The 13,513-nt window shown below is 41.0% G+C and overlaps 1 protein-coding gene across 1 annotated transcript in view; it reads left to right on the top strand.

The window, feature by feature from the left end:
* LOC138261018 (metalloproteinase inhibitor 1-like) overlaps positions 1–10,947 on the top strand; it is a 36,844-nt gene extending 25,897 nt beyond the window's left edge. The window contains exons 5-6 of the mRNA XM_069209623.1: positions 7,324–7,442; positions 8,039–10,947. Coding sequence (XP_069065724.1) covers positions 7,324–7,442; positions 8,039–8,173 — 254 coding nt within the window. The 3' untranslated portion in view covers positions 8,174–10,947. The remainder of the gene's footprint in view (positions 1–7,323; positions 7,443–8,038) is intronic.
* Positions 10,948–13,513: the final 2,566 nt, after the last annotated feature.

Below are 13,513 nucleotides of genomic sequence, written 5' to 3'. Positions count from 1 at the left end.
AGGGCCTATGAGATTTTTAATACAAATGCAATATCATAAATGTTAATATAAAACCATAGCATGAACAGTTTTACTCATCATTGTTAGTTCACGTATATATTGGTGACCACACACATTATAGTCGTAATTCAGATGCGTGTTTAAGCAAAACACTAATTATTGTCGTTTTCTATGCAGCATCATAAAACATTGATATAAGCATCTCACTTTTAGTATATGTAATATTTAAACTACGCTCTCTCAACTGGATAGGAGGGAAGAAGATTACTGGCATGTCACTTAGAAAAGATCGATCCGAATTTAGGGCTTGCTTACCGATACCTCTGTGAGTTTGTATAGAAAAGCAGTGTGGGAGACAGTTTCAAAGGTTATGGATAGATCTAGTAAGACCAGGGGAGCAGCTCCCCTCCAGTCCAGGATGCCTCTGATATCATCTCACAGCCAGCAAGGTATTCTTGATGTCATGCGCACGCTTAATGCCTGACTGCGATCTATCCAAAAGATTATTGTTCTCAAGCTATGCAGATAGGTGGGAGTTCCCTGCCTTCTTCATGACTTTAACCTGCATGGGAAGCAATAAGATGGGTCTAAAATTAGACAGTAAAGTAGGACCAGCAGTAGTTGTTTATCACTTTTGTCCAGGAGTCAGGAACAGTAACAGTGGCAATGGATGAGTTGCATAATGTGTAAGCCTGTGACAGATATGATAGAAGAATAGCTGAAGAAGTTTAGGGGGCATGAATCCAGTGGAGAACCAGATTTAGCCTACATCTTGGTGACAAGCACCCAAAGGCCTCTGCATGGTGAGTATAGTATGCATGTATTTGTCCAGGGTGGCTATGTAAGAATGTGCTTTCATTTGGTCTCCCTTCTACCCCAGATGAAATGCAAGATTTCGTTGAATGTTCTTGCAAATGCTCTCAGCAGTGTTCTACAACTAATAGGAACATTGTAAATTTTCAGGGTAAATATTGCCTTCTTTAAACCAACTAAGCATATATCCTGTGGAGAACTGACAGGGATCCTGGCATATACTACCTCCTTGTCTCTCTGGCAATTAAGTCAGTAGGATCTCAAAAAGATAATTCGGACAGGCCCACAAACAGAATGGTTAGGTGAGACAATCATGAATTTATTGGAAAAAAACAATGCATGATAAAATAGTAAACAGATAAAGGAAGGACTTGTCATTGTTTTTCTTTGGCCCTTTTACACAGAGCCACCGACTCCTCCAAGTTCAGCACCTTCCATCTCGCTTTGAAGAGCTGTGTATAAGCAAAAATCAATAAAACAGATTATTCTCTATTTTTAAATTCTGCTTTAATCATATATTTATTAGAATGCTAGAGGGATGCTGCAAATGATAACTATATATGTTCTCTCCTATATTTTAACACCATAACATTTGCCTACAAATACCAGTACTGCGGGTGCACACTTTTGCAACTCAGAGTAATAGAATATGTCTTGGACCTCAAGATGTAACTTGTGCTTTTTTATTAATCAATACTTTGGTAGAGTTTATATTTGAAAATACAGTACCTATAGTTTTACTGAGATCTCTAAATTAAGTTATTCATTAAGATTTCACTGAACCCTGATGGTGGAGTCAGACATCTTCTTTTCCTCTAGTGAACATGGTTTATTATTGCCCATTGGACCACTTGACATCCTTTTAGAAGATAGACAAATCTAATCTTGCAGAGTATTTTAATTTTGCACATAGACATATTTACTAAGTATGTAAAGTATGGCTGAATTCATCTATGAAAGGGGTTTATAATGAAACCCTATTCTGTCCACCCACCAGCACTAAGAAGAACGCCTTTACCTATTGCAAACTGATTTATTTTTATACCTTGTTTATTTTTATAGGAGTCCAAATTGATATGTTTACTGCTGGTCTGTTGACAATATCCTTAGTTTTTTAAAATGTTATTTTTATTGAGCAGAAATTAATAAGATTTACAATAATAAGTGAAAAAAACACTTTTGACAAAGGAGCAATGCAGCACGTAAAACCATTAGACTTTCCCATCTCGATTCAACACTGTTATTCTGGTGAGCTCAAAGGTGAAAATTCACTTTAGCAAAGTCAGAAAATATACTTCATGTCCAATTTTCTTTTGTACAGCATATAGCAGAAGCCATGGATAAACAAATAAAATGAGATCCCAAACATTAAATACCCGAGGTCTAGTAAAGTGGGCATATGCTAAAGTGAACATGTGCTAAATTTCATATACAAAACCTTGCAGTAGCTCACAAGGTGACATTAGACTTCCCCATTTCAATAGAAAGCGAGTCTCCTGATGGGCTCAGGTTATGGAAATTTACTTTACCAAAATCAAAGTGCATAGGTCCAGTACAATTTCCTTTTTTTAACAACATTCACAGAAAGATGAAAGGATAAAACAGGATCCCTGACATTAAATACCCGAGATCTGATAAAGTGAACATATGCTAAGGTGCACACACACAGACCAAAGTCAGCAAGACCCAGACAGAACCATTAGATTTCCCCTCCTCCATACAAAACTAATCTCTTGGTGGATTCAACTTGTGAAAATTTGCTTTAACAAGAGCAAGAAGTGACTAGAGATGAAACATCCATCCAATCATCGTAAGGTGGAACCCTATCTGAACACCAGAGTGTAAAGTCTGATACAATGAACGATAATACCTATCATCGCTCACCTAAAGTGAACATTCGTTGAAGTTCAAACATAATAAAGATTGGAGAGGGCCCCATTCACGTCAAAATTTGAAATTAATAATAAATGACTTCCCTACATATCCTACTATTACCCGCAGCTGATCCGGATTCCCAGTTTACATGTGGAGCATGGCATTCCTACAATCAATTAACTGATAAAACACTGACACCCATGTTGAATACCGGGGTCCCCATACTAGCATGTGAATTAGAGGGCATATCTCAAATAGATGTCTTTTTTACACACTGTCTTACATTTGGAAGGAAAAAATGTAGAGAAACACAAGGGGCAATAACACTTGTTCTTCTATTCTGTGTTCCCCAAGTCTCCCTATAAAAATGATACCTCACTTGTGTGGGTAGGCCTAATGCCCGCGACAGGAAACGCAACATGGACACATCACATTGTTACATTGACAACTGACGTGTTTTTTGGAAAGTGCCTAGCTGTGGATTTTGGTCTCTAGCTCAGCCAGCACCTAGGAAAACCTACCAAACCTGTGCATTTTTTAAAACTAGACACCTAGGGGAACCGGGAATGGGGTAACTTGTGGGGCTCTCACCAAGTTCTGTTACCTAGAATCCCTTGCAAACCTCAAAATGTGGCAAAAAACAATTTTTCCTCACATTTCAGTGATAGAAAGTTCTGGAATCTGATAGGAGCCACAAATTTCCTTGACTCACCATTCCCCTAAGTCTCCCGATGAAAATGGCACCACACTTGTGTGGGTAGGCCTAGTGCCTGTGACAGGAAATGCTCCAAAACATAACATGGACACATCACATTTTCCCAATGAAAACTGACCTGTTTTTTGCAATGTGCCAAGCTGTGGATTTTGGCCTCTAGCTCATCCGGCACCTAGGAAAACATAGCAAACCTTGACATTTCTGAAAACTAGACACCTAGGGGAACCAGGATGGGATAACTTGTGGCGTTCTCACCAGGTTCTGTTACCCAGAATCCTTAGCAAACCTCAAAATCTGGCAAAAAACACTTTTTCCTCACATTTCAGTGCTGCAAAGTTCTGGAATCTGAGGGGAGCCACAAACTTTCTTCTACCCAGCATTCCACCAGGTCTCCCGATATAAATGGTACCGCACTTGTGTGAGTAGGCCTAGTGCCCGCAATAGGAAATGCCCCAAAACACTATGTGGACCCATCAAAATTATCAAAATCAAAACTACCTGTTTTTTCGGGGGGGAGGTTCACCTGCGTTTCTGGTCCTGAGCTCAGCAGCTATCTAGAGAAACCTACCAAACCCAGACATTTCTGAAAACTAGACACCTGTGGGAGTCCAGGGAGGTGTGACTTGCGTGGATCCCCCAGTGTTTTCTTACCCAGAATTCTCAGCAAACCTCAAATTTAGCTAAAACAATCTCATTTTTCCCACATTTCTGTGTGGGATCACCGCAGCGGCACAAATTCCCACCCACCCAATGTTCCCCTCAGTCCCCCGATAAAAGTGATACCTCACTTGTGTAAGTGGGCCAAGTGCCTGTGACAGGGAAGAGCCAAAAACATGTTGAAATTAAAGGTGAACCAAAGCGGGTCCAATAGGGCAGTTTGAAAAAAAAACGTCTTTAGGCTGACAAGTGGGGCAGAATTGTTTCTGGTATAGGTGCGACAATGGTGGGTGGTAGGAATTTTGTGGATTCCTGCAGATTCCGGAAGGTTTGAACACAAAAATCTGGGGAAAATGTGTGATTTCAAGCAAAGTTGGAGGTTTGCAGGGCATTGTGATTAGGAAAATGGTGTGGGGTGCATGTGAAGCACACCACCCTGGACACACCCAGATGTTTAGTTTTCAGATGTGTCTAGGTCTCGTAGATTTTTCTACAATGCAGCGTCCCAAAGTCCAAAAAGTGCAGCCCTCGCCATTCCAAGTGGGACGATTTTGAGAATTAGACAAGCTCTCATGGCCCAAATGTAAAACTAAATCCCAAAATAATTAAATGTCCTCTTGCTTGCTGTGTGATAAGATGCTTTGGTGTGTGGGGGTAGAGCTGAAAGAGTGTTACCCCCTTCAGTTGGGGTGGGAGCATAACCATGCCTCTAATGGTTAGCAGCCACCATCCCACTATTTTTATGTTTTTTTATTTCCTGTCATCTAATAGGCTTTCCGCCCCATCAGAGAGTGGATCAGGGGAATTTGCCACACCTGCCCAGCAGTGGGCAGAACAACTTTGCCCCCATTTATTTGGGGTGGGGGTATGGCCATAACCCCACCCTCTTTTAAAAAAAAAAATCTTCCCTGGTCTCTGGTGAGCTTTCTGCCCCTTGGGGCTGATCAGCCTAATTAAAATAGCCGATCTGCCCCCCTGGGGAGTGGTCCTTGCCGAAGGAGCCGCTCCCCTTATATATAAATAAACAAAAACAAATCAAAACACAAAATCCTTGGTGTCTGGTGGGCATTTCTGCAGCCCGATCGTTTCACAATCAGGCTGCCGAAATGCTCAAAGTGACATGAAAGGAAAGGCCTCTTCCTGCCCCCACCCTCTGATCGAAAGACAAAATGCTTTGCATTTCTCTTCCGATCGGGCGACCTCTGATGAAGTCAGCACACATTTGCGTGCTGACGTCATCAGACGTCACTGGGAGGGGGGTGGAAGGGGATACGATTCCCCTTTCATTCCTGCCTATGGGAGGGGGGTGGGAGGCTCATGGGGGGAGCGTTAGTGCTCCCCCCCCCATAAGCCAGGTCCAGGATGTAACAGTTATGTCCTTGGCATCTCAGCGCCGCAGCCAAGGAAGTAACCGTCACATCCGTGGAGGGTAAGGGGTTAAGAAATGTATAGCCCGATGAAATGTGATTTGAGCGATATAATTGTATCAGTTGGGCACTCAAATCCTGTAGTAGCTTATATCTGGGTTTTTTATTTTGTAATTTTGGGATCTTAATAAAAACTGGAAGCTGAGTTCCAACATCCTGCGTCATTGCATCTAAAACGAACTAAATAGTCATCCCTTCATTAGCCAATGCTCTTGCCAGCATCTCTGGGAAAGCTGCCTCCTAATAAGTTTGAATATGGGGAAGGGCCGGCCCACCTTGTGCGATATCAAGTTGAAGTGCTGAATACTTATCCATAGGTGCTTTCCGATTCCACACAAACTGTTGAAATACTGTATCAAGATCGCTAAAATAGCTCTTGTTGATTTAAATGGGAATATTTAAGTATATGAACAATAGTGGTGGGAGAATGGACATTTTAATAAGGGCCACCCTTCCAATCAGTGTCACGGGGAGGAGTATCCATCTGTCAAGAACCCCTTTATCTTGACAATATCCTTATTTATAAGGATTATTTTAACGGTTTTGTAAACCCTGGCGCTATAAGGTCTGTGATATATGGAAATCGATGGTGCACGCATGTCTGCCTCCTCAGCCTTTCAACACAATGATAACAATAAGAATGAAACAACTGTTTAAAACATGTCTACCAGAATTGATTTATATAAACTGTGATAAAGTGACAGAAGGTGTCTGGACTGTTGTTTAAAATCTTAGTGTTGCCTTCTCCAAGGTACTCATATAGATAGATAATTCAATGTGTTCCTGAATAATGTATTTAGAGTCATTAATAATGCAGAGAAAGGAACATGTTAAATAGCAAATGTTTTGTTGCTGTGTAGAAGTAAAATAAATTCTAATTAATTATTTTGAAATTATTGGCAGGATTGCACCTGCAAAAGAAAATCACTGATAACTCTATGCACCAATGATATATACCCTCTAGCTGCTGGCCAGTCTAGTTTGACTAGTTTGCAGGTGAGAGAGGTCATCCCAGAAGAGGAGGGAGCAGCACTTTTTGCTATGTCAGTTGCAATGCCTCTCATTCTTTCTCTTTGTCTCTGTATCCCGTTGACACTCTTTCTGTCTGTTCATCTATGGAACACTCTCCCATTTCTGTCTTTTTTTACTTGTTCGCCCCACCTTTCTATCACTTGCACTTGCTCTCTCCCTCACACACTCTCTTTGTCTCTAGTAAGCTCCTTCCCTCCCTCTATTTATTTCACTCTCTCCACCTCTCCTTTAGTAGTCTTTTTCCATGTTTTCACTCCTGAATTTTCTTGCACAGTCAGCCTGCCACAAGGCTTTGGAAACGTTCCATTCCTTCCCAACCACTCATGACTGGACAAAGGATACTTGATTGCAATTTCTGAGATTCACATCCTCATGCCAGATTTTCTTGCAAATCAGGAGACTAGATTAAATATTTCAACCAAAATGCAGATTTGAAGCTTCTTACTGAAGAAATGGGCATGCATGCCTGGGTTCTGGCTAGTTGCTTGGGCTGCCCAGACACTGAGAATGTTCCCATAATAATTGCTGACCAGAAGACCACACAGTCTTTGAAAATAGAGGTAAACTACAATTTAAGTTGAAATGTCAAGTTATCCTCTTGTATATGAGAGCTCTTTTATACCCATACTGTGTAGGAGTTCAGAGCCATCCAATGGAACACAGCCCAGGATTGATCCAAAATTGGTCCCACCTGGAGTGGGAAACACTGGAGAGAATTCAGATTACTCTAATTGCACATAGAACAAATTCTTACATCGTAACAGATGGTACCATAAGCTTTTCTTTCTTTTCACTCATTTTCAGGATTTGGTTCTGGCTCTCTGCAAGTGTCTGGATGCAGTATGGTCAAGCCCTGGAGTGAGCTGACAACCAAGCAGGCCCTGGGCATCCGGGGGGCCTATAAAGATGGATGCAGCTGTGAAGTAAGTGTGAATAATCTGATGGCCTCATCGAGTCTACGGTCTTATATCAGGGAAATAAAATACAGACACTGTAAAAGGGAGATGGATACATAGACAGACAATATAACCCATCTGCTCACATTTGCATGTGTAAATGTGCTGCTACATAAGGGCTTACATTCCTCCAAGGCAGTAATTTCGCTATAGATATACGCAGCTGAAATGTGTACATCCAATTTCCATACCGATTCAGTAGTAGACTGAGCATCAATAAGCTCCTGGTGGCTGTATTTCCTCCTGATGAAGAATTTTTACCACTGCACATACGTTTATCAAGCCTTTGGCTGGGAACAATATAAATAACAATAAGTGAAAAGTATCAAAGATAAATAATTTGAACAAAATGTGTAGTTTAATTTAGACTGTGAATCTAAAAACACTGAAAAATTAAGATGTACTGGACACACCACTCTGATTCTTCCTAGAAAAGTAGATCGTAATTGATTTTTAAATATTTATGCCACCAAATTATAAATATATATCGTGACATAATCATTGCTGATGTTTGTTTGAAGCAACACATTAAACATCTATTTTTTTTCCTTCTCCTGTATCAGATCATCTCCTCTTTTCCAAAGCCCGGTGAATCCAAGGGCCGGCATTGCAAACTTGATGACGACAGTGCGAACCAGGTGGCAAACCAGGCCTGCATTCCGAAGGGTGGCACCTGCAGCTGGCAGACTATTCACTAGTGCCACTAGTGCCAGGTTCTCAAGAGAATGTCACTTGTGATGATCCCAAAGCTGAACAGAAACCCATTCCAATTGATTGTTTGGAGGCAAATGATGAGTAGCAACAATCCCTTAAAAGCCTGCATAATGCAGGAGGATGAACACTTCCCTTGTGGGCACTAAGGGCCTGATTTATGAAATGTTAGCACCACCTTTACATAATTTTTTGACACAAAAGTAGCACAGACTTACTAATATAATTATATTTTGTAGGTTTGCACCACATTTGCATCAAAAAATTAGGTAAAGGCGGCGCTAACTTTTCATAAATCAGGCCCTAAGCCCTGTGGCAACAGCTGGGATGGCAAATACTGACAATATTACATTTTTACTGATAGAACATCCGATTCTCTAAGATTTGTAGTCATGAGTGAAGGGGCTAAACGATAATGAATCAATGATTTGCTTCTACTCCTGCAATCACAAGGGGCCTGATTACGACCTTGGCGGATGGAATACTCCATCAGAAATGTGACGGATATCCTGCCCGCCGTTTTACAAGTTCCATAGAATATAGTGAAACTTGTATTATGTTGAACGGGAAATGTGTCACATGTGTAATGGAGTATCCCATCTTCCAAGGTGACAATCAGGCCCAAAGTGTTGATTTACTGTTAACCACGAACATCATCCCAGAAATGCACTATTATCCAGGTACCTTCATTGGACCCTCTATTCATGAGCAACCACAGGTTGAGATATCTACTGTACTTCATCTGAGATATGCACTATTATCCACAACCATCTATGCATCAGCAACGACCATTTGGCATCAGTACTGTACTTCATCCAAATGTGGACTATTATCCAGTTACCTCCATTTGACCCTCTATGCTGCAGCAACCACTAGCCAGCATCTGTAGTGTACTTTATGTGAAATATATATACTATTTTCCAGTTATGCTTATTAGGGCCTTTACGCAGAAGTAACCATTAGGTGGCATTAATACGTCACTTCATCTATGATTCTCACTATCATCCAGTATCCTCCGTTGAACTCCTCCCATAGGCATCCACCCGCTTGCTTCAAAATAATAATGATTGATTAAACTATTAGTGAAACTAGCCTGTCCCAATACCAGTAATACATACTTCAGTCTCCTCTTATTCATCCTTATCAATCTGTATTCAACCCCTATACTCACTATCTGAAAGCACTTCAAAGGCCAGAGATGGTGGTGAGGTAATCCTCACCTGCCTAACTGAGCTCTTGGTTTCATTAGCAGTGGTGAGCAATGTGATTCTCCTTAGTAGGCTGCATGATGTACTTAGCACCTTGTCAATGGGACAGTCTTGGTTCATGTCCTATATGCACCATATCCATTTCGACCATTTCACATATCCTGTCACACACCAATCCAGCACCAAATGTTCGCTTTTGTTCCCCTTTACTATTTTAATGTTGGCATTTGATCTTTCTACCCAAATGCAAGATTTGGCTGTATGTATCAGCATATTGTTACTTAGACCCAATCATATGTACTGTTTATGAAACATGAAAGTCCATTCCTTAGTTAAAAAAATGATGGTGCTACCTGTTACCTACTTAACTGGTACTTCTGACTAGTTCCAGTATCTATAAGCAGTCCAGGCTTTCTCATACAGGACAAAATACATTTGTTTTGATTTGAAGTAGCTGGGAACCTCTATGCACCATACAAACATCAGCTAAGTGGCATGACAAATTAAGCACATTTAATTAAATAGCTGTGGCTGCAGTGTCAGTTATTGTAACCATGAACCGGGTGTGTAAAATATGTTTGTGTAACTCATGAAATTCCAGTAATTTTGCAGTATACAAAAGATGCATGATTAAGGCAATTACCCTAGTGCAAAACTTGCATACTGTTTAGCCGGAGAGGCAAGTTGGGGAAGACAATGTGTTCTGCGGAATCAATTCTACCAGAAAATTTATTGCAGGAGGCATTTTTAAATCAAACCTGTCTTCTTCTCATATGAAAACTAGCATATAACAAGTGTTTTTCTCTTATTAAGAGATATGCCTTCTCATTAAATTTTCACTTGAGACACCCTGAAGTGCACTTTCAACTAATGCTTGTAATTTCTTATATTTTTTCCCACGTTCTACAACATATCGGTGAAAAAATGTTACTCAGTTTCACAAACCCCTTGTGTGACCTTGCCCAGGAATGCCAGTAAACTACTGTATTTATATGAAAACCTGCCTAGAGCTCGGCCAACTATGTTAAAAATCTCCTTCCCCATGTGTAATTCAGTCTTCATCAAAAATGTGGACATCGATCAAACAAGCATTGCTTCTTCACTTGGCCTACAACACCCAGGGGACCAGCACACGATACACATGTAGCGGCCATTTGAGTTCCTCTATAAGCAAAACTTTTTTTATTATAGACATATCCCAAGAGATTGCGTCTGATGTTTATATGTATGAACAAGTTTAGCTTAAAAAGTTATTGCTCGTTTTATTTGTTTTAGTTGTTTATCTCATGTATTCCTTAGTTTCTGTAAATACAATCCAAAGTGGTCCTCCAGCCTCCTTTTAATGTGTCTAATGGCTGCATTCAGGACAGTTGTCTGCATGATAGTTGTTCGGTTTTCCACTTATGCCATCCAGAAACTCTCACTCCAATTGTCTCTCCATCTTGCCAGTTTATTACGATTCATACATAACTATACGTTTCTGAATTGTTATTTGCATCCAACAATTGATACATCTGAATGGGTTTCAATAAAAATATATCCCTTGTCTCTGATGTTTTCTGTTTTTAGATGGTTTTCTTCGAAAAAGTGGTCATGTATGATGCTTCTGCCAGTCAGACATACAGAGGGGCTCATGTGTCCTCTGTGTGTGAAGACAAAGGGAATTTGTGCATGGAAGATTTGTAACAACTCACTATGCAAATGTCCACACCACACAACTGATGACTTGGAACAGTTCACTGTGCAAGCAAGTGAACCACACAACTGAAGACTTGCAGCAGCTCACTGTGCAAGCAAGTGCACTGCACATCTTACGATTTGCAACAGCTCAGTGTGCCAGCAAGAGCACTGCATAGCAGAAGACTTACAGTAGCTCAGTGTGCAAGCTAGTGCACCACACAACTGAAGACTTGCAACAGTTCAGTGTGCAAGCAACAGCGCAGCACCACTGAAGACTTACAACAGCTCAGTGTGCAAGCAAGTGCACCACACAACTGAAGACTTGAACAGCTCAGTGTGCAAGCAAGAGCGCGGCACAACTGAAACATTGCAATAGCTCAGTGTGCAAGCAAGAGCGCGGCACAGCTGAAGACTTGCAACAGCTTAGTGTGCAAGCAAGAGCGCGGCACAACTGAAGACTTGCAACAGCTCAGTGTGCAAGCAAGTGAGCCACACACCTGAAGACTTGCAACAGCTCAGTGTGCAAGCTAGTACACCACACAACAGAAGACTTGCAACAGCTCACTGTGCAAGCGAGGAGACCGCACAAGCCACCACACAGTAAAAGTAGTCCTTTTGATTTGATTACCATTTCCCTCTTAGCCATTCATTCTTCTTTTATAGGTCAAATGCCTTCAAATTGTTTCAAATACTATTGTCCTCTCAGCCATTCCTTCAAGACAATTTTAGATTTGGCTGGAACGTCATTGGCTCCTGAGCATGTTCTTGTTTATTCCATGGATTTAAAAACACACAACAGTAAAAGAAAACTGGAAATGCAAGACAGTTGCAAAGAATATTTAAATAATTATTAATAGGGTGGTAACAGAAAAACATTTACATGAAGCATTGTATAAACTAATTGGAATATGTAGTTGATCAGTTGTGCCACAAAAAAAGAACATAAATCGTACGGAATCGTTAGTCATTGCACTAAGGGAGTTGTCCAGACACATTTTTTAGCCTCCGTCCTCTCTCTACAGGAAAGTAAGCATTCTCAGATGTGCAATACAGTTGCCCTTACATAACCCGAAGACTGTAGGCTTCAAAAGTCAAATATTCACGTTACCCCATTAAGTATTACTTTGCTCGTTGGTGTCATTATAGCTGAAACAGTTGACAGGATTGAAACTTGTGTCTTGTGGATGAGTGTACCACATATTATGGTGCCTTCCAAAACACTCAACTGCTTTATGCACCCCAGGCCTCCTTCACACACTATTTCATTGCACATTTTCTAAAGTGGCCCTCATTTGTGGGTTTTCAATCATTCTTTTTGCATTCTTTGGTTATCAAAAGTAAATGTTAACTCCTTACCACATGTCTAAATGATGTCAACATCTCTCCAATGTGCTAAAATAGTGTCAGCTCCTCTACCACATGCCCAAATGGTACTATAGCATGCTCCAAATTTGCGGTAGCAGGCAAACCATTTGCAATATGTTTTTTGACCTGCTCCATATTTTTGTCATTTTCCAAAGATCTTCTCCTCTCTTCCTCACATGCAGTGGTGGCTCATGGGAGGGAAAAGGTGCATGTGCCTGGGAGAGCAAAAAAAAAAAGAAAATATAATAGTTTTTTTTTTAAGTACCTTTATTGCTGTGCCGCTCTGCACCGTTCCGCTCCTCAGTCCTCGACTGCAGGAAGCAGCTCCCAGCCTGCCCTGCATCCAATCCTAAATGCTGTTTTCGTGCTGCTGGCAGGGCCCTCCGAGGCAGAGTGGAACTCTCTAACTTCTATCTCCTACCGAGCAGTGCAGTGCCTGCATTGCTGGGTTGGAGAGATCCCAGTGCGAATGTGTTTTTGGCCGGCCCAAGACGGCTGGTCAAACAGACATGCACACTGAAGCACTCCCCCTTCATGCTCATCACAGCCACATAACCCCGCCCCTTTTACAAGAAAGCGATAATAAATGTAGTCCTCCGCCATAGCAGAGAAGCCTCCCCTGCTCACATGATGTGTCATTTAGAGCCCCACCCACTTGACTACATGTCTTCACTACAATAACCCCACCAACTCTTCCATCTACACCAGCAATCTGGGCGTGAAATGTAAAGCAACATTTTTTAGCCCAGGAACATAATCCAGCTGATTCTTACTAACAGAATTTCCATCTGGCAATGCCTGGTGGTTCTAATGCTTCCATGATTGCTGAAGATAACAAGAGGCCTGTGATCAGTGCAAAGTGTGAATATCAAACCTCATGTCAATGTTTTGAAATACTGTGCAGAAGTTTGAGATTGATTTTCTTTGACGCTATACTAAGCAGAGGTCTCTGTGCACTGACTCTTACTGTTTGAGTAAATGTAGTTTTAATTGAATTATTGAAATGTGATTGATTGTAGTTTGCAGTTTGTGGGGAAGCTGATTGCAAAATTGATGGACTTGGACAGAAAAGGT

Source organism: Pleurodeles waltl, chromosome 10 (assembly GCF_031143425.1).
Source record: "Pleurodeles waltl isolate 20211129_DDA chromosome 10, aPleWal1.hap1.20221129, whole genome shotgun sequence".
NCBI classification, from domain to species: Eukaryota; Metazoa; Chordata; class Amphibia; order Caudata; family Salamandridae; genus Pleurodeles; species Pleurodeles waltl.
Note: the sequence above shows the minus strand (reverse complement) of the source record. Positions and strands in the feature narration are given on the sequence as shown.